Consider the following 24,373-nt stretch of genomic DNA (forward strand, 5'->3'; position numbering starts at 1 on the left):
AATCATTAGGGAAATACAAACCAAACCCACTATAAGATACCACTTTGTACCTATTAGGGTAAAAAAACTAAAATCCGCAAGGGTTTGTGAGGATGTGGAGAAATTGGAACCCTTGCTGGTGGGCATGTAAGATGGTGCGGCTGCCATGATGGTTCCTCAAAAAATTGAACGTAGCATTACCATATGACCACCAAGTACCTACAATTCCTCTCCTTGGTATATACCCCAAAGAACTGAAAGCAGAAACTTGAACAGATATTTGTACACCTATATTCATTGCATTATTCACAGCAGCCCAAAGGTGAAACTTCCCAAATCCTTGTCTACCCACGGATGAAGGGATAAAAAACGTAGTATATACATATAATGACATGTTATTCAGCCTTAAAAAGGAATGAAATTCTGATACATGATACATGATGGATGAACCGTGAGGACATTATGCTAAGTGAAATAAGCCAGACACAAAAAGACAAATACCTTCACTTATATAAAGTACCTAGCATAGTCAAATTCATAGAGATAGAAAGTAGAATGGTTGTTGCCAGCGGCTGGGAGAGATAGGAATGGAGAGTTATTATTTAACTAGATGTTTGGTGCACGGTTTCATGCACCAGTGGGGTCCCTCAGCCTGGCCTCTGAGGATCAGGCCAAAACCAGCTCTCCGACATTCCCCTAGGGGTCCCGGATTGCGAGAGGGCACAGGCCAGGCCAAGGGACCCCACCAGTGCACGAATCCATGCACCAGGCCTCTAGTATGTATATAAGATCTTTGGTTAACCTCTTCCTACCCTACCCCCTTCCCCCCTCCCCTCTGAGATTCATCAGTCTGTTCCATGTTTTCATGCCTGTGGTTTCCACTCCTGCGTTGAGCATCTGCCCCCTGGTGGTCAGTGTGCATTATAGCTACCTGTCGAACGGTTGGCTGGCCGGATGGTCACTTAGGCTTTTATATATATAGACTAGAGGCCCGGTGCACGAAATTTGTGCACGGGTACGGTCCCTAGTCCTGGCCTGTAATCAGGGCCATCTTCCCCGGCTGCCCACAGCCGACCCCATCCCCCATCGCCACCCACCCCCAGTTCCCCATTTGCCATCAGGCAATCAGAGCCTGACGGCCAGGGGATGGGCCCGAGAGGTCAGCCATTCCCTCCTGTTCGCTGGCCCCACCCCCACTGTGTGTTGCCCTCTGTTTATGGGGTGACTGGTGGGGTGAGGGCCTTGGCCTGGCATCACCCACATCCCCCGCCACCCACCCTCAGTTCCCTGTTTGCCATCAGGCAATTGGAGCCTGCTGGCCAGGGAAAGGTACCGAGAGGTAGTCAGTGCACCTCATAATGACTGGTCGAGTGGTTGTCTGGTCATTCCACCATTAGGGTCAATTTGAATATTACCCTTTTATTATATAGGATAGAGGCCTGGTGCATGGGTGGGGGCAGGCCGGCCTACCCTGATGGGGGCCCCAGTCAGGGTGGTGTTCCCCGCTGGGGATCGGGGTCGGCTGGATCGAGGGGCCTCTGGTGGTTTTCAGGCCGGCCCCGCCCCCAATCAGGGCGGGGGTCCCCACTGGGGGGCAGGGCTGGTTGGGGCAAGGGGCCGCAGTGGTTCTGGTCTCTGATCATTCTGGTCATTCCGCCCTTTCAGTCTCTGGGCTTTTATTATATAGGATGAGTACAGTTTTAGTTTGGGATGATGAAAAGTTCTGGAGATGGATGGTGGTGATGGTTGCACAACAATGTGAATGTACTTAATACCACTCTATTGTACACTTAAAATGATAAGACTTTTATGTATATTTTAACTCACACACAACAATAAATAAATAAATAATTTTTTTACATAAAACCCTGGTGAGTAGATGAAGAGATAAGCTACAGACTTGGAAGAGTATTTTCAAACTGCTATCTGAAAAAGGACTTGTGTCTAGAATTTACAAAGCACTTCAAACTGTTTTTCGTTTTCAACCATAAAAAATAGTCCACTTGTAAGTGGGTAAAAGCCAGGTACAGACATTTCACTGAAGAGGATATACAGATGGCAAATAAGTACATGAAAAGATATTCCACATGACTAGCCAGCAGGGAAATGCAAATTAAAACCACAATGAGATATCAGTGTATGCCTGTCAGAATGGCTAACATAACAAATAGTGATAACATTAATTATTACCAATTAACACCAATTATTTAATGCTAACACCAAATAGTGATACCACCAGTGGTGATAAGGATGTGAAGACACCGGATCAATCCTACCTTGCTGCTAGGAATATAAAATGGTATAGCTACTCAGGAAACCGATTCTTTAAAGACTGTTCATGAAAGTATCATACTGCCCAACAAGTACAGTCCTGGGCCTTTATTGCAGAGAAATAAAAACTTAACGTTCACACTTCATAGCTTTTTTTAAAAAATTGTGTGCTCAACTGCAAAAAAATAAAATAAAATTATGTGCTCAATTTTATTAAAAAATTTTTTTTTTCAATTACAGTTTACATTCAATATTATTTTGTATTAGCTTCAGGTGTACAGCACAGTGGTTAGATAATCATATACTTTACAAAGTGTTCCTCCAGATACTCCTAGTACCCACCTGCACCATCCATAGTTATTAAATACTAGAGGCTCGGCACATGATTAAATCGTGTGTGTGTAGGATCCCCTAGGCCCAACCTGCCATCAGGGCCATGTCCGCTGCCCCGCGAAGCTTCGCATGCTCTGCGGACACTGCCAGCAGCCTGCGATGCTCCTCAGATGCTGCTGGCACCCGGCGATGCTCCAGAAGTCCCGTGTGCCACGGCTGGGCCTTGGGACCCAGAAGTCCCGCCCACCACACTGCCACCAGTCCCATCAATGCACCTCTTGGTGAGCCCAGTAGTTGGTCGTGACACCGTGACGGCGTCACAACCACAGGCCTTTTAGGATATAGATTATTGCATTCCCTATGCGGTACTTCACATCTCCGTTACATACCTTCTTTATCTGCAATAGACAGAAAGTTAAAGCAACCAGGTATGCTGTAATCGGTGAATAAACAAACTGGGTACATCCATAGCATGAAATACTACCAAAGAATACAAGGTACCAGACCACTGATGAGCACAAGCCTTACATGAATCTCCAAGGAATTCTCCGATGAAGGCTCAGTGAAAAAAGTCAATCCCAAAGGTTACATGCTCTATAATTTCATTTGTATAACATTCTTGAAATGATAAAAATTATAGAAGTGGAGAAAGGATTAGTGGTTGTCAGAGAGTAGGAAGGAGGGATTGGGGGAAGGAAGTAGTATGGTTATATAACAAGGCAACACACGGGAACTTTGGCTCCCCTTTTAGGAACACCTGTATGTTCTGTACTCGACTGTGTTGGTGATCACACAAATGTGCACACATGGTAAAATTTGTATAAAACTAAATACACACAGGAAGGAGTGCATGTAAAACTGATGAAATCGAACGATGTATCAATGTCAATATCTTGGTTATTGATGTTGTACTATGGTTATACAGATGTTACTATTGGGGAGAGAGAGTGAAGGATATACAGGATTTCTCTCTACTATGTCTCATACGTGAATTTGAGATTATTTCCAAAATTAAAAAAAGGGAGGAGCATAACCAATGTGAAAGTCCTGAAGAAACCCCCAAGTAGTGGAAGCTAATAATACAACTATCCATAGACTTATTCTTTTCACCTCTCAAGGCATCCCTTTGAGTTAAAAAAAAAAAAAGGACAATTTCAGCTATCCTTAGACAGGGGGTATAGTATGATTTTCCCAGAATTTGGAGATGAGGTTGACGTATGAGAATTAAACTAACAAGAATAAAATAATTAAGGAGAGCAGCCATTAGATGCTTCCACAACAAAATGAGGAAAGCAATGCATAGTGAAAAGTAACCACAGAGGAGAATCTGAGGAAGGTAGGCCTTCAATGTGGTGGACAGTTAGGGTATTAACTCATTTTGGGGGAGAGCCATCTGAAGAAAGAAACTTCTATCAGGAAGGGTGTCTGCATCCTGGAAAAGCAGGAGCCCGGAGAAGAAGAAAGTGTTCGGCTGTCCTGAGCCCTCTTTGGAGGGAGAGGACCTCGTCCTAACATCGACCTTAGAGTTAGAGTTGGCAGAGCTGCCACTTATGGAACTTGTGTTAATAGTATGTGTGCGGTGTTACCACTTCATCATTAATCCTCAGCACAACACACTGAGGCTTACAGGTATCTCCCATTTCCCCCCTTCTATTCCCCTCCTAATACAACTATTTTTCTGTAACAGTCTATGCAGTAAATAAAGGCGAAGTAGCAGTTATCTCCATAATTAATTATCTCCATAATTAAACTTAAGAAATGAAATAACTTGTTAGAGATCAGACAGCTAGTGCACGGCAGAACTGGGTTTCGGTCCTGCGCATTGCCATACCATTTCCATTACACCATGCTGCTTTCTCCAAAGTAAATTAGCACATAAAGCTATTGTAACTTGATGCCATGGTCTTAGAATTATCTCAGCTCTCTTCACTCTATTTTCCTGATTCCAAATTCTGATTTCCCAGGTAGACGCTCCTAAAAGAGGAGCCAATGTATTTGTCCATTTGGCAGTTGTGTTTCTCGGTGTACATAAATAAGTTGGCATTGCGGTTTATTCACCAGTCTGTTTTTAAAATGGTTTATAGGCATGAGTTCTTCTGGGGCTGATCATTTTGGGCATATTGGAGCATTCTGTTACTGCAAAGATATGCTACTGAACTTGGCTTAACCTACAAGTACCATCACCCTGTGAGGCCTCGGTCTTTTTTTAAAAAATATATATTTTATTGATTTTTTACAGAGAGGAAGAGAGAGGGATAGAGAGTTAGAAACATCGATCAGCTGCCTCTTGCACACCCCCTACTGGGGATGTGCCCGCAACCAAGGTACATGCCCTTGACCGGAATCGAACCTGGGACCCTTGAGTCCGCAGGCCGACGCTCTATCCACTGAGCCAAACCGGTTTCAGCGAGGCCTCGGTCTTTGATGTCTGTCTCTCTCTCTTTGATTTTAACAATCTTCATGTAGTGAGATAGGGAAATGATTTTACAGATTTAAGTAACTTGCTCAGGTGCATTGAGCCAGTTACTGGCAAAGCTAAGGTTGAGAGCTTGGTGTCCTAACTCTTATTTCAATGTAACTATTTCAGCTGTGCTCATCCTGTTGGAGCAGCCTATTTCAGGGGCAGATCCAGAATAATTTGGTTTACATGCTCAGTCAACAGCTTTCTGTACTCCCTCTACTACAACTTAGCTAACTGATGGGATTATTTTAGCATAATTGATTTCTGGACATAAATAAATGGACACTCACTAACTAAATTCTGTATGCTTAGAATACTCATCATTCTTCCACACTACATACACTGAGTAATCATGTACCACTGGTTCATATACTAGTTTGTATATATTGCATAAACTATTACATAAAAATAGTTGTATTCATTAGATCTCACCTAAATATTTCCACCACTCAGTATAGTACCTGGCACAAGTAGGTGGCATTCTTGTGAATTGCGGTGGATTAGATTAAATTAAACTAGAGGCCCGGTGCACGAAATTTGTGCATGGAAGGCGGGGTCTGCACCCTCTCACAATCCAGGACCACTGACTCGTAACTGCTCGCCTGTCTGCCTGCCTGATCGCCCCTAACCGCCTCTGCCTCGGCCCCCGCACCCGGGACCCAGGCTTCCCTCCTCTGGCTGGCCGCAGGCAACCAGGACCCAGGCTTCCCTCCCTCTTGCCAGCCGCAGGCACCCAGGACCCGGGCTTCTCTCCCTCTGGTGGCTGCAGGCACCTGGTACCGAGGCCAGCTTTGCCCAGGCAGGTACCCGGAACCCCTGGCCGGCTTTTCCCGGGCCAGCCACAGCTGCAGGCACCTGGGACCCCAAGCGGCTTCCCCCAGGCCCCAGCTTTGTCAGGAAGGACGTCCGGTCTATCCGGTCTAATTAGCATATTACCCTTTTATTAGTATAGATTGATTGCAAGTGTTTCTAATGTCTTTCAACTAGATTCTGTCATTTATTTAACACCCCTACCCAGACAGGTGTTTAGAGGACAGCACAACTGTTCAAGGACATGTTAGGTCCAGGTGTCTGTCCCCTTGCCTGAAAGATCTACCTAATCAGGTAGATCAGTTTTGGGAACGAAGACCTTCCTGGCACCTTAGGCTACCATGCTAACAGGAGGGCTATGTTCCCTCTCTGTTCTCAACACTTGGAATATCAGCATTATGAAAGTAGATACCACGGAGGTGACCAGATGTTGACAGTACTGGTTCAAACCCCAGTAAACAACTTTTCCCAGTTAATTTTAAAACCCAAAACAATGAGCAGCAATTTCTCCCTAGAGGTTCTATGTAATCCCATATCCTTCTGCCTGTCAGGTCAACTGTGGAAATCACGAGGGTATTTTATTTTCCAGGAACCAGTATTTTTTGCCTTAAGGATTGTTGGCATCCAGTGTCTCAAACAGATTTCTGTGATGGTTTTGGGCAAAGAAGTAAAGTGATAGTTGTTTCTTTCTGTTCTCTACCAATCATTTTTCATAGGCACCTCTGAAGCTCTGCTTTCCACTTTATTTTGGTGGGGGATTTTTTATTTATATGTTTTTGCTTTAAAATATAACATCCAAAATGCCTAGCATATGGCTTTTCCCCTCACACCCCCCATTGTGTTTGTAGGAACTAATTTAAAGTTACACACAACACATTTTCCAAATCATTCATTTGAGTGTCTACTGAGATTGTTGTTCAATAACTTTGTGAGAAAAATTCAGATTTGCAAAGCATTTGTCATTTCCTCCCAAGTTGCTAATTTATTTTGTAACCATTTGTTTCTAATATTCTTGTTAGCTAAGCTGTAAACATATGTACATGCTGGACCCATAGATCCATAAATGTTAATAGCACTAAAAGTATGTTTGAGTTTGTCTTTGGTACCTAGTCCTAACACAAAACCTTCTCCTCCAAGTCCTAACCCAAACCCTTTTGTTGTTTCTTAAATACATCGATACTTGTATAAGGATAAATGTCATAATTAGAAATTTTCCACTAGTTCTCAACGAAGACTCTGGAATATCTGAGCTAATGCAGGATAACAATCATCCATGTTACCTGTGCAAGGATTTCTCATGTAGGTGGTTGTAACGTAGAACCATCTATAACTATAAAAGCATAATGTGCTAATTAGACCAGATAGCCGAACGACCTTCCAACATCATTCCAGATGACTTTCCGGATGAAGCCGCGGCAGTGGGGGCTGAGGCAGAGGCAGTTAGGGGCAATCAGGCAGGCAGACCAGCAGGTAGGAGCAATCAGGAAGGCAGGCAGAGTGGTTAGGGGCAATCAGGCAGGCAGGCGAGTGGTTAGGGGAGATCAGGCAGGCAGGTGAGCAGTTAGGGGTGATCAGGCAGGTAGAGTGGTTAGGGGCATCAGACAGGCAGGCAGAGGCAGTTAGGGACAATCAGGCAGTCAGGCGAATGGTTAGGGGTGATCAGGCAGGCAGGCAGGTGAGCAGTTAGGAGTCAGTGGTCCCGGATTGCGAGAGGGTGCAGGCTGGGCTGAGGGACTCCTACCTCCCCCCTCCCCGCCCCCCATGCACAAATTTCGTACACTGGGCCTCTAGTGGTTTCATAAAATGCACTCTTTTTTAATGAAAGTAAACTTTCTATCTGTCCTGAGTCAGATACATTTTTGTCTTTGTTATTAATACTTGTTCATTTTCTTTCAGTGCAACAGGAATGGATGGGAAGAAATGCAGCGTATGGATGTTTTTACCTCTTGTATTTACTTTATTTACTTCGGCTGGATTGTGGATAGTGTGAGTATCCTCTTTATTATTTAAGGACTGAGGTACAATGTAGATAACAATGTGGTTTTGATAGCCTATGGCATATCTAGAAGAATCCTATATAATAAAAGAGTAATATGCAAATTGACCATCACTCCAAGACACAAGATGGCTGCCCCCATTTGGTCAAAGATGGCTGCCCCCATGTGGACACAAGATGGCCGCCACAAGATGGCCAGCAGGGGAGGGCAGTTGGGAGGGACCAGGCCTGCAAGGGAGGGCAGTTGGGGGCGATCAAGCCTGCAGGGGAGGGCAATTAGGGGTGACCAAGCCGGCAGAGGAGGGCAGTTAGGGGTTACCGGGACTGCAGGGAAAGGCAGTTGTGGAGGGACCCAGGCCTGCAGGGGAGAGCAGTTGGGGGGACCAGGCCTACAGGGGAGGACAGTTGCGGGGGGGACCAGGCCTGCAGGTGAGGGCAGTTGGGGGTGACCAGGCCTTCAGGGGAGGGCAGTTAGGGGTGACCAGGCCTTCAAGGGAGGGCAGTTAGGGGCAATAAGGCTGGCAGGGGAGCTGTTAGGCATCAATCAGGTTGTCAGGGGAGTGGTTAGGGGGTGATCAGACTGGCAGGCAGAAGCAGTTAGGGGCAATCAGGCAGGCAGGCAGGCGAGCAGTTGGGAGCCAGCAGTCCTGGATTGTGAGAGGGATCCCAGATTGGAGAGGGTGCAGGTTGGGCTGAGGGACACACACCCCCATGCACGAATTTCATGCACCAGGCCTCTAGTGTGTTTATAAACACTTTTTAAAAATGTTTACAAATTCAGCCTTGCTGAAGTCCCCATTTCTCCTCCCTTTCTTCTGTTACCCAAAGTAACAAGAGTAATAAATTATGCACAGCAGGTAGTGAAGAATACTAGACTCTTGTGTTCACGTGTCCTTCCAGTAATGAACATCCTAAACACTGGTGATATGGATTCATTATTTGCAAGACACTAACATCCTAAAGATTTTATGACAGTCCAGTTCATAGTGCAGAGTGGTTTTTTTGTGTGACTGGGTCTGGTATGTTTATACAATGGGTATCATTACATTGGAAGTCTTGTCTTATCACAAAATGTTCCCACTCTTGCTTATTTCAATTACTGTTCACTTGAAGAAGATTATTTTAGTTCCTTGCAGTTCATTAAGAAAGGTGGAATGAGAAATTAGAAAATTTGAATTCGAATTTTAGTTTGCCCAAAGATGTAAGGTCTCATTTCTTCGATTTCCAGTTTTCAGATTATAATTATTTCCATTAATTTGGGGGATGTTTTGAAAATTAAAGAAATATTATTAAGAATGACATTTGAGCTTCAAAGAACTGTATGATCTAAAGGTAAAAAGCATTAGAGTAAAAGAGCATTTTCCTGGTTAGGGAAAAATAAATAGGATTTAATGTGGTTAGTCTAATAAAACTGGGAAACAAATGATTCTTGTTTTTTTTTTTAATTTTCTTTGTTTTATAAACATTTATTGTTCTTCTTCCATAGATACTTTATAGCTGTGGAAGATGACAAAATTTTCCCATTAAATTCAGCTGAAAGGTAAGGTTTATCTCTGGGTAATTCATTGTTCATCAACAGACCTAACAAAACCTTTGCAGTTGGTGAGGTTAAACTGTGCACAGAAGACTGTACTTAACCTGAACCTCTATGTTTTCTGTTTTCCAGGAAACCTGGTGTGAAGCATGCACCATATATAAGGTAATTTGATAATTCTCTTCTGATCTATGAAAAAGTTACAGGGGGAGTGGCTTAATTTGGGCTACTTACCAAAGTAGCATAGAATGGGTGGCTTATAAGTAACAAATTTATTTCACATACTAGTAGTCTGGAGGCCAGAAGTTCAAGATCAGGGTGCCAGCATGGTCAGGCCCTGATGAGAGCCCTCTTCTGGGTTACAGACTAGCATCTTCTCACTGTATCCTCACAGGATGGAAAGAGGACAAGAGAGGTCCCTTTTGTAAGGGCACTACTCCCATTCATGAGGGCTCCACCCTCATGACCTAATTACCCCCAGTGGTCCTACATCCTAATACTATTTTATTGGGAATTAGGATTTCAGCACATGAATTTTAGTCCTTTGTAGAGGGTTATAGACTTTAACACAGTAATAAAAAAAAACATTTCATATTTTTCAAGTATTGCAGGTGATCAACCTCCTGCAAGCTGTGTGTTTAGTCAAGTCATGAACATGGCAGCATTCCTAGGTAAGAAGACAATAAAGGATGCTTTATATGCTTTGATACATTTCTATTTATCTTTAGTTCTCCCAGGCCCATATCAAAAGTATGGCAGGCTTAGTTGATAATTTGGGGTCATATCATGGGGAAGCTTTTTGTATTGAGAGTATTTTTTTTCTCGTAAATCCTTTTATGTTCACCCTGTTTATCTTTCATTTTCTCATCTCTTTATAATCTTTATCATTTCAGTGTAGTCTTGACTTTATTTCTTTTGCTGCATGAAATAATATATTTCACATTACATAAAATCTTGCATGAGAATGTCATATTGTGCAATATGTTTGCTTTAAAAAGAATGCCTTATTTATTTCTTCACTGGCAAAAATGAAAAATGCCTAGGCTCTGTGATAAATATATTGATGTGTGCAGATACTGTTTTTTTTTTTTTTTTTTTTTTTCAGTTTAAAGGTGATGCTCTCCCCTGTGTCTATCCTACATACATATCAAACTGTCAAATGGATACATAGTTTAAAAAAAAAAAAGAAGAAGAAGAAGCTTGGCTAGTGTGGCTCCGTGGTTGAGCATTGACCCATGAACCAGGAGGCCACGGTTCAATTCCCGGTCAGGGCCTGGGTTTTGGGCTCAATCCCCAGTAGGGAGCGTGCAGGAGGCAGCCAATCAATGTTTCTATCTCTCCTTCTCCCTTTCTCTCTCTGAAATTAATAAAAACATATTTAAAAATAAAAAAGAGCCGAAACCGGTTTGGCTCAGTGGATAGAGCGTCGGCCTGCGGACTCAAGGGTCCCAGGTTCGATTCCGGTCAAGGGCATGTACCTTGGTTGCGGGCACATCCCCAGTAGGGGGTGTGCAAAAGGCAGCTGATCGATGTTTCTCTCTCATCCATGTTTCTAACTCTCTATCCATCTCTCTTCCTCTCTGTGAAAAATCAATAAAATATATTTTAAAAAAATAAAAATAAAAATAAAAAATAAAAAAGAAAGAAAGATAACTTTTATACTCATGTCTGTCCCCAAATCCTCACTTTTTCTTCGGGGTCCAAGACCCTCATTTAATATCCGGTCTCCTTTGTTCTGTGAGAGCTTCTGTGTCCTGGTGGTCCTCTGGGGATCGTGGGAACCAGCCATGCTCCCTGTTCTTTTCCAACCGGCCTTATATGCCATCTCCTCAAGGCCAGGCCTTCCCAGTGTCTTTCAAAGGGTCAACCAACTGTCATCATTAGCCTGCTGTGGGGGACAGGCCAGTGACAACTAAATATTTCAGCAGTGGTTTTCTGGAAAGGGTTCTTTTGGAAGGTGAGATTTTTCACTCCTTGTGAGAGATAAAGGTGACATTATTACTGAGGAAGTATTCAGCCTTTTTGGCATCTGTGTTCCTAAGAGGTGACCTGTTATTTCATCTAAATACAATCCCCGCCCCCGACCTACCCTGCCCAAAATATTTCTAGTCACCTTTTTTGGTTTGCCTTTTTTTTTTGCCTTTTTATTTTTACTTTTTATTTGTATTAAATTTATTGGGGTGACATTGGTTAATGTGAATACAGGTTCCAGGTATAGGTTTCTACGTTACAAGATCTGTATATTGCACTGTGTGCCCACACCCAGTCAGTTCTTCTCCCGTCACCTTATATTAGGACCTCTTACATCCCCTACCCCCTTCCCTCTGGCAACCATATGTGAAATCATATGGTTCTTAGCTCAATTCACTCTTAACATGTTCTTGTTTTTCTACATATATTTTAATTGATTTCAGAGATGAAGAGAGAGGGAGAGAGAGAGATAGAAACACCAATGATGAGAGAGAATCATTGATTGGCTGCCTCCTGCACCCCCAGCACTTGGGATCAAGCCCAGAACCCCGGCACGTGCCCTGACTGGAAATCGAACTGTGACCTCCTGGTTCATAGGTCAATGCTCAACCACTGAGCCATGCTGGCTGGGCTTAACGGGTTCTTTTTTAATGTTTGCTATAGGAAAAGGAAAAATCTGTAGGCCTTATTGGAAAATCAAGGGAGAGGGTTGCTCCAACATGAAACCCAGGCAGAATGTTAGCTCAGAGGATTCAAAAAGTGAGAAACACGGAGAACGTGCCCGTGAGGCCCAAGAGGCCTCTCTTGAACCTGTGCGGGGCTTGTCTACGGTTAGATTGCCCCTGGAGCCAACCGCTCCCTGTGCAGGCTTCCCAAAGCACCTCCCGTTCCCTGAGCAGGCCGTGTCTGAGGCAGGAACTGCTCCGCCAGCTCTAAGGTGAAGGTTAGACACAGCCTGACACGGAGTTGCTGAATCTTTAATGAAGCTCCTGGGCCCGTTCTTGTCCCTCAGGCTTTGTCTTCAGTGCCTTCACTCAGAGTTGCCAGGAGCTTTATACTTGCCCTTTTTTTTCTACTCTTGACACCACTCTTCTGAAAAGATCTAATCAACTTAGTCTGACCAAGGCAGACAGGACTGCTAAGGAGATATTTGCATTTAATAGAGCACAAAGGCCCGAGAGTGCATCTTCCATCGCAGTGTTAGGGACCTTCCCCACCCCCTCTGCAATCACACCATGTAGGCCTGCAGGTGGGTACCTACTCCTATGAGCATCCCCACAGGCGCAATAATAACAATAATTAATGGCCGTCATTTGGATTCCAGGCACCATGCTGCAAGCTTTGCAAACGCTACCTCGTCCAATCACGGTACAGAGGAGGGTGGTCTTATAGAAAAAGCTGTCACATCTGTCTGTCCTCCATTGGGCTTTAAAGAAACCAATGAACACGTTGGAAGTCACATACTGTTTCCTTCATATCCTTAAGAAAAATCAATTATTTCCCAGTAGTCCTTAGTGTATCATCTAAAAAATAGCAGTTTGCACAGCTCACAAATGTATCCCGTTATAAAGCTATGATTAACTAGTTATAAAAGCATTTCCAAAAACAAAGCAATGAAAACAAGCTCCTCTCTTCCAGATGACACTTGTCACCACCCGTCCTCGCCCACTCCACCAAGGAGCAATGAAGTTTTTACTAGCTTTCCTGCTCTAAAGTATTACAGCATCCGGTGTTTATTCTTTATTATCTTTCATCATTTTTAGGGCCATCTGGTAGACATAAGACTGATTAAGATTAGTGGTTCAGCCCTAGCTGGTTTGGCTCAGTGGATAGAGTGTCAGCCTGCAGACTGAATGGTCCCAGGTTCAATTCTGGCCAAGGGCACATGCCCGGGTTGCGGGCTCCATCCCCCGCCCCCCAGTAGGGGGCTTGCAGGGGGCAGCCAATCAATGATTCTCTCTCATTGATGTTTCTATCTCTCTATCCCTCTCCCTTCCTCTCTGAAATCAATAAAAAATAATAAAAAAAGACTTTTTAAAATAAATAAATAAATGCTCCCTTTAAAAAAAAGATTAGTGTTCAGTGGGAGTAAACCAACAATTATTTATTTATCAATGCTGGGGGTGAAAGTTCATTTACTGATGATTCTTGCTTGGAACCGTGGGCATGTCCATCTCCCCAGGCTCATCCTGTTCAACCTCAGACTATTACCTTAGACGACATACGTGACTTTAAGAAACAACCTGCACTACTTATAAGTCACTGCTTTTTGCCAGCTGTATCCTATATAATAAAAGGCTAATATGCAAATCGACCAAATGGTGGAATGACTGGTTGCTATGACACTCACTGACCACCAGGGGGCAGACGCTCAATGCAGGAGCTGCCCGCTGGTGGTCAATGTGCTCCCACAGAGGGAGCACCACTCAGCCAGAAGCCTGGCTCATGGCTGGCGAGCACAGCAGCAGTGGCGGGAGCCTCTCCCACCTCCGCAGCAGTGCTAAAGATATCCAATTGATGGCTTAAAGATGTCCCCCTCCACAGGGGGAGTGGGCCTAAGCCATTAGTCGGACATCCCCTCAGGGCTCCCAGACTGTGAGACAGCGCAGGCTGGGCTGAGGGACCCCCCTCCCCGAGTGCATGAATTTCGTGCACCAGGCCTCTAGTAGATTATAATTTACAATCTACAAATGAGCTGGTGTAGCATTGATTAAAACTAGTTACCAAATATCTTTTATCTTTTTGATGGACTAATCAAAGATCAAATGCTCCATTATTTTCTTTACTGACTTAGTTATGCTCTTTGTCCTCAGTCAACAGTTTATTTCTCCTGGGGAAGGGGGGTTACCTAAGACAAAATTCTTTTCTTTGGCGTTTTTTTGTTGTTGTTGTTAATCCTCACCTGAGGATATTTTTCCTTTGACTTTTAGAGAGAGTGGAAAGGGGGGGGGGGGAGAGAGAGAGAGAGAGAGAGAGAGAGAGAGAGAGAGAGGAGCATCGATATGAGAGACACATTAATTGGTTGTCTTCCACATGCACCCCAACCAGGGCTGGGGATTGAGCCTGCAACCTAGGTATGTGCCCTTGACCTGAATTGAACCCAGGACTCTTCAGTCCATGGGCTGATGCTCTATCCACTAAGGTGAACCAGCTAAGGCTAAGACAAATTTCTTAAAGGGAATATTATTTTCTGCTCTGGAGAGGTTTACAGGATAAAGCTAATCACTGAATGACTTCAGTCACCTAAAAGCCGCTACTCTCCCTCCTTCAGCCAAAGCATATTGATTGCCGCATTCTACTGCAGTCATAAAGAGGAATCATTGATGCATAAACAATAAAACTAAGCCAAGCAAAAGGAACTTGGCCAGGTACCAGTTTAGCACGGCAGTGAAGAGCTGTTATTTTGAATTGAATTTTAAGAACCCAATCAGCCTCAAATTAAAAAAAAAAAAATTAGTAAATAAAATAAGCAATGTAAAAAATATTTGTGTCCTTTTACACTAGAGAAATTAAATGGGGGACACCTGTAGAGTAAAGGACTATTCTAAACACCAAAAACAACAGGAGGGTGGGTTTTTAAAATCTTGTCTAAAATTGTTGATAAAATCTAAAAATTTTAATGAAACTAAAAATTGGTGAGCATATTATCAAGATGGCTCTGAAATTGCCCAACTGCCCAGAAGCCTTTTTCAGGAAGGTGTAATGAAACCACTGCTTGGTTGGAAATGAACTTTGTAACAGAGATGGGTCGGAGTCTGCTTCCCTTTAAGCCTAATTATTCCCATCACCCTAAAATTCAACTAGAGTCTGTTTTAAAAGGAAATTATACCCAGTCTGAGAGGATTAATAATGGAGTCGATAGGATAAAAGGGCAAAGTGTGGGTTGAGAATGCAATTCTGGAAGTTCAGAGTGTTGGGTTGAGTGCCTGTCTTCAAGTAGGTTTCTGTTTCCTGCTTAATTTCATCGTCTGTTCATGATAAAATGACTTTTATCATCCCTATGGGAAGGCTAGCAATGCTGGGACCAAGAGACGGATACATGTCCCGTTTTTATTGGAGAGAAATGGGCAAGGCAGAGAATGGCCCTCGACTCTTCTTCTGGACATAGTGGAACAGACTGTCTGGAGGGGTCGATGTCAGCCGCAGTTTAGTGCTTAGGCCTAAGTTCCAGCACGATCCTCTTCCAAACTACATGGCAACCAGAGAGCTCCCAGAATAGTACTTTCCACTGGTCATCTTCAGAAGAAGTGAAATGTGCTATCTTGGTATTTTGTCCTGTGCCCTGACCAGTGTCCACACGTGATTACTTAGCACGTGTCTCCCATGGTGCCGTGTTTGGGTTTCTGGATGGAATCTTCTTTACCTGATGGCCACTTTGTGTCAGAGTGCTTACGTTGAATTTCTTCTCTCCCCATTTCCTCCTCCTATTCCCATCCTAAAAAGCAGTAAGTTGCACTACTTTTTTCATCCTCTAGGGTAGTTATTGTCATTATTAATAGACTTCTGCCCAGCCAGTGTGGCTCAGTGGTTGAGTGTCAATCTATGAACCAGAAGGTCACACAGTTCAATTCCCGGTTGGGGCACATGCCTGGGTTGCAGGCTCGATACCCAGTAGGCGGTGTGCAGGAGGCAGCCGATCAATGATTCTTTCTCATCATTGATATTTCTATCTCTCTGTCCCTCTCCTTTCCTCTCTGAAATACATAAAAATATATTTTTTTAAAAATGGACTTCTAATATAATATAACTCCTAACTAGGTTCCTCAAACAAGGAGGTTGGAAAACTATTGTCAATTCGAATATAATTTATTAATATTATAATCAATAGTGGGCATTAGCTAAAACATGAATATACTAAAAGCTAAATCAGAACAGAAATTTGAGATTGCATAAGTTAGGGTTTATTTCTATTTTGTTTCCCAAATCCAAATATTGTCCAAGTTGTAGACCACTCTTTGATCAGAGGTACTTGAGAGTGAATGTCAACTCACTGAGCTTAACTTTGTAGCTTGAAACTATGAAATTTAGCATACTTGGAAATGCAAATTTATGGATGGGTTTTCTTTCTTAATGGCTACTAATAATGGCCTGTGATTGCTGTAAAACCTTTAGCATGCAATTACCTACTTAATTGCTGTATAAATAGGGTAATTCTTAAATTTCTAATTGTCTTCCCTGCTAAACCTTAATGTCAAAATAAATTGTTTTAGGAAATTATAAGTGCATTTTCTTTTATGTAGATACTAGAGGCCTGGTGCCGGAATCAGTGGACTTCCGCACTGCCGCAGCCTGGCCGTACCCGCCAGCTCGTTGGGCTCCAGCCCACTGTCCGCATCAATCCTGCACAGCACGAAGTAGTGTGGGAAGTGGCAGGCAGCTGGGGAGGAGCTGAGCTCAGGCTGGGTGCCATGCCATTCCCACTCATCCCAGCCCCACCGCTGCTCGGGTGTGCAGGGAAAGTGTCCATAGAAGAGGCTTGAGGCACCACAGCTGCGCTCGCCAGCCATGAGCCAGCGTCTGGCATCTGTCTGTCAGCTGAGGGGCGCTCCTGCTGTGGGAGCACACTGACCACCAGGGGGCAGCTCCTGCATTGAGTGTCTGCCCCCTGGTAGTCAGTGCATGTCACAGCTACTGGCGGGTCGCCCAGTTGCTTAGGCTTTTATATGTATAGATAATTTACATTAATTGCAAGTGTCTTTTTTATCATTCATAACTAATCTCTCTCAGCTTATTGTATAAATATGGAAATACTAGAGGCCCAGTGCATGAAAAATTTCTTTTAAAAATTGTTATCTCGGAGATTTAAAAACGTACTCTGGTGAAAAGTTTAATTTTGCTTTGGAATGCTGCCTCATCGTCTGAGTGTCTGATTTCAGTTTTTCTATTTTAACACTTTCTTTTTTTATATATATATAAATTTAATTTTAATTTATAAAATGTCTATAAATGGAAAAGTTGAGAGAATAGTACAATGATCACTCAAATGCTCAACATCCAGAAATAACAAATGTTAACGTTTTGCTGTATTTGCTTTATCTATATACAGGGCAAGTGTGTGAATATGTGTACGTACCTTTTCTTTCTTTCTTTCTTTTTCTTTTTGGTTATATCGAGTTAACACTTTCTTTTATTCCCTAGCTCTTGTGGTAGCTGTTCTGCGCTTCATACAACTGAAACCAAAGGTTTTAAACCCGTGGCTGAATATTAGTGGATTGGTGGCCCTGTGTCTGTCTTCCTTTGGAATGACCTTACTTGGTAATTTTCAGGTACTTCATTTGGCCTTTTTCACCTCCGTCTCACACTTCTCCCATATGATCATCACAGCCGCTGAGGGGCAGTCACTATGTGGCCCATCTCATTCTGCACGAATCTTTCAAAACATTACTAATAGTGGTTCCTAACATGCACAGGTTCTCCGGCAGTCAGCCTGTATGGTCTCTCGGCCTGGCCTGCCTACCTCTGCATTCCACACTGGAAGGTGCTCACTATGCGTTGGAAATACAGCACAGCTGCTGGGAAAAGGAACTACAAAAATCGCTGTATATTTTCTTCAAAAGATTTCAAAGTGCTTTATACTTTCTTTCATCACAAATTGTATCCTAATGTACCTTTCTATAAAACTAATAGGATCACTGCCTTTCTATTATTAAACACTGAGCATCCTTTTAGGATGAAAGCTTGCATTTCAGATGAGCAAGCTCAAGTTGAAAACCCAGAATTTCTCTAGAACACCTACGACTTGTATAAAGAGACACTAACTCCTCTTCCCAGAAGTTTAGAAGCCCAAGGTCACCACATTTAAGAATAATTTCCCTCGCCAATGCCATCACCCAACTCTTGACCTGCATGACTTCATTTGTAAAACAGACAAGGAGACGGCTGCAGTGTTACGGTAGTTGTCTGATTTCCCTGCCTCCACTCCCTCCCAGCACCCTCCCGCCTGTGCTGTTTACTGCTGCTAGACACTTACCTCTTGTCGTCAAACACCTGATCCTGGACACATCTCCCCCTTCTGTTGAGTGCAGTCCAAATGGCATAGACATTCAAGAAAATATGGCAGTAGATTCTCAGAGTGTCTCTTATCCTGACCCTCAGTCCTGATAATTCATTAAACGGGGATTTTTTGACAGATAGGCAACCCCACCAATTCCTCTAACTAGTCTAGGTCTCATCCCGTGTCAAGCTGGACAACAAGAAGCTGTATCCATAGGACAATGAATTATCAGGAGATTTTGGAGAGTTTATCCTATCAAACTCCAAAATGTTAGGGCACGGAGCATTTTTATTGAGATTTTTGTCTGGGCTGCAGGCGCTGGCATGTTGAAAAGGGCCCAATAACTATCGTTTCTCTCAACCAAGACTTGGATGGAAGTTAATGAGTAGACATTTTGCTCTTTACTAAAGTCCTAGGAGAAACCCAGAGATTAGGTTGTTTTGCTCAAAGCCATGCATGATGATGCTACATATGAAAAACACTTTCTGGAATATCTACAAAGGATACACAGGAAACAAATAACAAATTAGTTGCCCGTGGAAAAACCAGGTGGCTAGTATATGGGATGGGAAACAGACTTCAGTCTATACTTTTTATAATTTTTAAAAGTTTGAACCATGTAACTATATTATCTATTTTTTAAATTAGGTTAAAATAATAAATGAATGGAGTTTAGAAAACCAATTTCCTAGAAGTAAAAATTGACTTGAGGAATCATTTTTTAAAATAAGTTTTGAAAATATGTCTTTTTAACTACAAGAGAAAAAAGTGGCCTCTTCCAAAGAAGAGGGGGGGAAATCATACAGAAAAAAAAGAAAAATTTGTAAAAGGAAAGTAATATTGATTTGATAACAGCAATGTCAAATAATAAAACATCTGAAGGCAATGGTAAATCAAAAAAAGATTTTCACCATGTATTAAAAACATTTTTTTCAAACTTAAAAAAACCTTTTTTATTTTAGATGGGGCAGAGGGAGAGAAGGGGAGAGGGAGAGAGAAACATTGATGGTTGTTCCACTTATTTATGCATTCATTGGTTGCCTCTTGTATGTGCCCTGACCAGGAATCGAACCCATAACCTTGGCATATCAGGATGATGCTCTAACCAGTTGAGCTACTGGCCAGGGCTTTCACCATGTTTTAAAAACCATCTCTTCAAAATAGATTTTATTTTCCTAAATATGTATTTTTAAATGTATGTAATTACTAAAGGTGCTCTAAGTGACAAATGACTGTTTTAAATCAGTGGGTGATGATTTAGGGAGTTTACATCTCTAATACCCAATGGAAATAACTCAAATGGGTCTCCTTTAGCCCATTAGCTCTATAAATGCCGTGGCCACGAATCTTCAAACACTGTTGTCCTTTAATGGGTCCACAGATATGGCAAAAGCTCAGAGGCAGTTTTATTATAACAGGAAAACAAAACAAACCCCATTAACAGTGAAGTGTTCACACTGTATGGACAGGCCAGTTGTGTAGGAGTAATGAACAGTCTGGGTGTTACTAGTAGTCTATGCCAGTGCAATAGTGACCTCTTTAGCATTGGTCCCCCTCAATCAGTAACCACACAGACAGATCCCAGGTCTCATTTCTTAGTCTAAAGAACAAAGTTTGGGGTGTATGTTTGTAGAAACTTTGACATTTCTCTATTTTGGGGGTATAACTTTCCTGCCTTTTTCTTTTACTTTTCTACAAAGCTTTTCTGGAAAATAAATTCAAGGAATAGATTAGCACTGCCTTGTATGGTTTTTTTTCAAACAAAAGTTTTGAGGTTTGTAGGTACTATTTATTTCTTCTTCCCCTCAGAGTTCAAACCAACTGAGAACTGACCCAAGGAGCCAGTGGAGATGAAGGACTCTAATCTTTCTAAAACTCATCATTTCATTGTTGGGCTGTCACTATTTCTCCCCCTAACTTATTCCATTGGCTTTTATGTTGTTTCTAAATGGGCCTCCACACGTTCTTCTCTATTCATCCCTTAGCTCACGAATGATGAAGAAATCCATAATGTTGGCACCTCCTTGACCTTTGGATTTGGCACATTGACATGCTGGATCCAGGCTGCATTGACACTCAAAGTCAACATCAAGAATGAAGGACGCAAAGTTGGAATCCCACGGGTTATTCTCTCAGCATTGATCACGCTCTGTGTGGTCCTCTGTATCCTTTGAATGTGAAAAGGCTCTTTGCCACTGAGATTAAAATACAGATAACTGAGAAAATTGCCATTCCGGGTTGGTCAGGATATAGATAGATCATTTCAGAATCTTACGGCGGATAAAACAAAAGAAAATAGGTATAAAAATAAAAACTCTCACACCAAAGAGGAGAACGGAAAATAAAAATAAGTTCTGCCATCTCAAGATTGTTTCACTCTGTGGACATGGTGTCATGCACTCTCCTAATTACTAATGACGTAAGTTTCCCTTTGTGAGAAGTATAGAATGATTAACCAAAAGAGAATTGTGATTTTTTCCCCCCCTCTATCTTGAAAAAATTTCATTTAACTTTATTAATGGCCCTACAATTTATTCACTCTAACATGAATTTCAAGGGACAACTACATTTATATCTTTTGGGAAAATAAGCTTTTCTAGGAAACAAATTCAAGAATTAGATTACTACTGCAGGTATAGTTGTCCTAAAACATATTTTTGAGGTTTGAGGTGCTGTTTATTTCCCTTCCTCCCTCAGAGATTAAACCAGTGGTGAACAGACACAGGATCCAAATGGGGAGAAATCAGCCTTCATTCCTGGTACATTTGGAAAGGAAAATGCCTCAGGCCTTCATCTCACACCCTGGCATTCACCTAGTAACAAGCAGAGAAACCAGGGAAAGGAAGAGAAGAGCTGCTTCACTCAGTTTAACCCCAAACAGATCAGAGAGAAAAGAGAGGGGGGAGGGGTGAGAGGGAGTGAGAGAGAAAAAGAGACAGACAGACAGACAGACAGACAGACAGAGAGACTAGTCTAGGATGGAGCACAGTGACTTCACCTACTGGTGGCATGGCCCAGTGGGCCAGCCAATTTCAATCCCACCAATCAGATTGCTTAATCATTCCATGGGGTGGAGTGATCATAAATGTTCACTCCCATAGGAAAAACCAAAGAAGGGAACAAGGTTCCTAGATGGTAAACTGTATAGGTAACACAATTACACATCTTCCATCACACAGTAGCCAATATTTACTGGGCACTAATAATGTGCTGGGGGTTATCCTAAATACTTTAGATCAAGCATGTCAAACTCAAAGGCTAACACGGGCCAAATAAGCAAGGTTTAAGTTTATGTGGGCCGCAAACAAAAACAAACGCTTCAATTTTCATAGAAACATAGGTTTATTTCAATAGAGACATGCTGAATACAAAGGACTGAAATAAATGAGTAATCGTTAACATAAAATAATAGAACATTTTAATAAAAATTAATATTTTTTCTTGAACATTAACTTACCAGACACTGAATAACTGCACAAATTAATAAGCGTCACGCAAATAAACCTATTTTTCTTGTTCTCCGAAAGCAAAATATTTCTTGTTGCGCACACCAAACAAGTCAGTCCAAGGCTAATGATGTGGCGATTGGCTGCAAAAATATTCACTGCTAGTATTAATGGAGAGAAATGGTGCGCCTGCGCATAAGGGAAATGAATGCAACACGATTATAGTAATCAGTCATTAGTGAATGTTGTAGTTCGTTATTAATAACTAGAGGGCCAGTGTATGAAAATTCGTGCACTCGGGGGGTCCCTCAGCCCGGCCTGCACCCTCTCACAATCTGGGACCCCTTGGGTAGGGTCCCTAGGCCTGGCCTGAGATCAGGGCCTATTGGGGCTTTCTTCCCCGGGCTTCAAGCTGCTGGCCCCACCCCCGCTGCTGCCACTGCTTGCCATCTGTGCAGCACTGCCTCCCCTCCCCTGCCACCGGTGGCCTCCCTCTGCAGGCGACAGGCTGGGGTGCAATGGCTTGGCTGGCCTGGGCCTCCCTCTTTCTTTGCTAGGGGGTGGGGCCAGCCCTGCGAGGGGCCGTCTGCCTACCTGATCGCCCCTAACCACTCTGCATGCCTGCCTGATTGCCCCTAACCACTTGCTTGGGGGCAGGGCCAGCCCGGCGAGGGGTCGTCTGCCTACCTGATCTCCCCTAACCACTTCGCTGCTTACCTGATCACCCCTAACCACTCTGCCTGCCTGATTGCCCCTAACCACTGGTCTGCCCACCTGATCACCCCTAACCACTCTGCCTGCCTGCCTGATTGCCCCTAACCGCTTGCTTGGGGGCGGGGCCAGCACTGACTTCCGGTTGGTCAGCCTCCGGTCATTACTGGTTATTACGACCCAGGGTTTTTATATATTAGGATTATGTATAACAGGATATTGTAAAAATTAAGTTACAAAATTTTTATTAAAACGTTTCTTACATACCATTATATTGACTGGGCCGCAAAAATATTCGTTGTGGGCCACATGTGGCCCGCGGGCCTCGAGTTTGACATGCTTGCTTTAGATGTATCAACTTCCTTAATCTTCACAGGTAAGACTAGTGAGGCACCGAGGTCAATTTACCCAAGATCACACAGTATGTGGTGATCTTGATTTAAAGTCAGGCTCAGTTCAATACATGATCTCACCTTAGAGAATGTAGCTTTAAAATATAAAAAGATGTAGTGTTTAGTGATGTTCTTTAGGTAGTGGAGTATTTGGAGTCTTTTATTTCTTCTTTCTTCACAAATTACCATTAAGTCATTTATGGTTTGGTTGGTTTTTCTTTTGAAGTTCTGCTGTTGCATTAGAGAACATTTAAGGATTTGAAAATCAAACCAAAAAACTTTATTGTTAGCAACCTAATAGAATATTTTGAGTGAAAAGGTCAGAACTCTGCCAGTATGAGATTTGAAGATTCATTCCTTCCCCATTAACCTAAGTAATACTGTTGCTTTGGCAATATTTTGAACCCTTAATCAGAAGAGTGTGTACAGACTTTAAATGATTCTGAGTGTGTGAGCTTATACCAAGTGATTCTGATCCATGTTATTTCTGAACACGTGGAGCCATTTCTTGGTTCCCAGGTGAATGGATCCAGGTCTAATCTGGAGAGCAGAGCTTGGCTGAAACTTTCCCTAGATCTTAAGTCTAAGTTCTTACAATAGAACTAATTCTAAGGGGGTATTAATGATTTTTCTAAATAGTTATTTAGATCTTGACCTCTCTGCCTCTCACTAAGTCTTTCTCAACACACATACTCCATGTATATTCAGGCACAGGAATCTTATCTGTGTTTTTTAAAATTATTTTCATTTAAGTACAATTTTAAATGTGACACCACGGATGAATGAAACTAACCTATACAGTATTGTCTGAAATACGATAGTGAAAACTAGACAGAAAAGGAAGAGGGGCCACTTAGACATTATTAGTAGCACTGCAGAAAAAATGCAGCTTGTATGGAGGTAATTAGCGATTTGATATGTTCAAAATTGTTTCTGCAGATAGAATGATGACTATGCATCCACAGTCATTTGCAGTGATTTTTAAAAAGATAACTTTATTTTTCTGGCCAACTACTTATTTTGGTACTGTGACTCTTGCTAATCTCACAGTTTATTAGGCAGCCGTGGAATATAGTGGTTGAATGCAAGGCCTGGGAGTCAGAGTGCTTGTGTTTGAATCCTGGGTCCACCACTTACAACCTGTGTGACCTTGGGCAAATTACCCATTTGGCTTCAGTTTCCCTATTTCTTATTTATTTTTAGTTTCCCTATTTTTTAAAAATATGTTTTTATTGATCTTAGAGAGCAAGGGAAAGAGAGAAACATTGATATGAGAGAGAAACATCAATTGGCTGCCTCCCCTCCGCCCCTGGGCATGTGCTCTGATAGGGAATCGAACCAGCAACCTTCCGGTGCACAGAACAACGCTCAACCACCTGAGGCACACCAAGGAACTAATGATGTCAATAGGGTTGTTAGGAGGATTATGAGTTAGATTTTCCATGAAAGCACCTAGAAGCATGTCTGGCACAAAG

At 42.6% G+C, this 24,373-nt stretch overlaps 1 protein-coding gene across 7 annotated transcripts in view; it reads left to right on the forward strand.

The window, feature by feature from the left end:
• The window catches only part of TMEM150C (transmembrane protein 150C), an 83,092-nt gene that overhangs the window by 55,872 nt on the left and 2,847 nt on the right, over positions 1 to 24,373 (forward strand). For all 7 annotated transcript variants that reach the window (XM_079778256.1, XM_079778252.1, XM_079778258.1 and 4 more), the window contains 6 exons: positions 7,751 to 7,840; positions 9,337 to 9,390; positions 9,517 to 9,549; positions 9,988 to 10,055; positions 17,494 to 17,621; positions 20,335 to 20,512. In XM_079778256.1, the coding sequence (XP_079634382.1) occupies positions 7,761 to 7,840; positions 9,337 to 9,390; positions 9,517 to 9,549; positions 9,988 to 10,055; positions 17,494 to 17,621; positions 20,335 to 20,512 (541 nt within the window). In that variant the 5' untranslated portion in view covers positions 7,751 to 7,760. The remainder of the gene's footprint in view (positions 1 to 7,750; positions 7,841 to 9,336; positions 9,391 to 9,516; positions 9,550 to 9,987; positions 10,056 to 17,493; positions 17,622 to 20,334; positions 20,513 to 24,373) is intronic.

The sequence above is a fragment of the Cnephaeus nilssonii genome (genome assembly GCF_951640355.1).
Source record: "Cnephaeus nilssonii genome assembly, chromosome: 1".
NCBI classification, from domain to species: Eukaryota; Metazoa; Chordata; class Mammalia; order Chiroptera; family Vespertilionidae; genus Cnephaeus; species Cnephaeus nilssonii.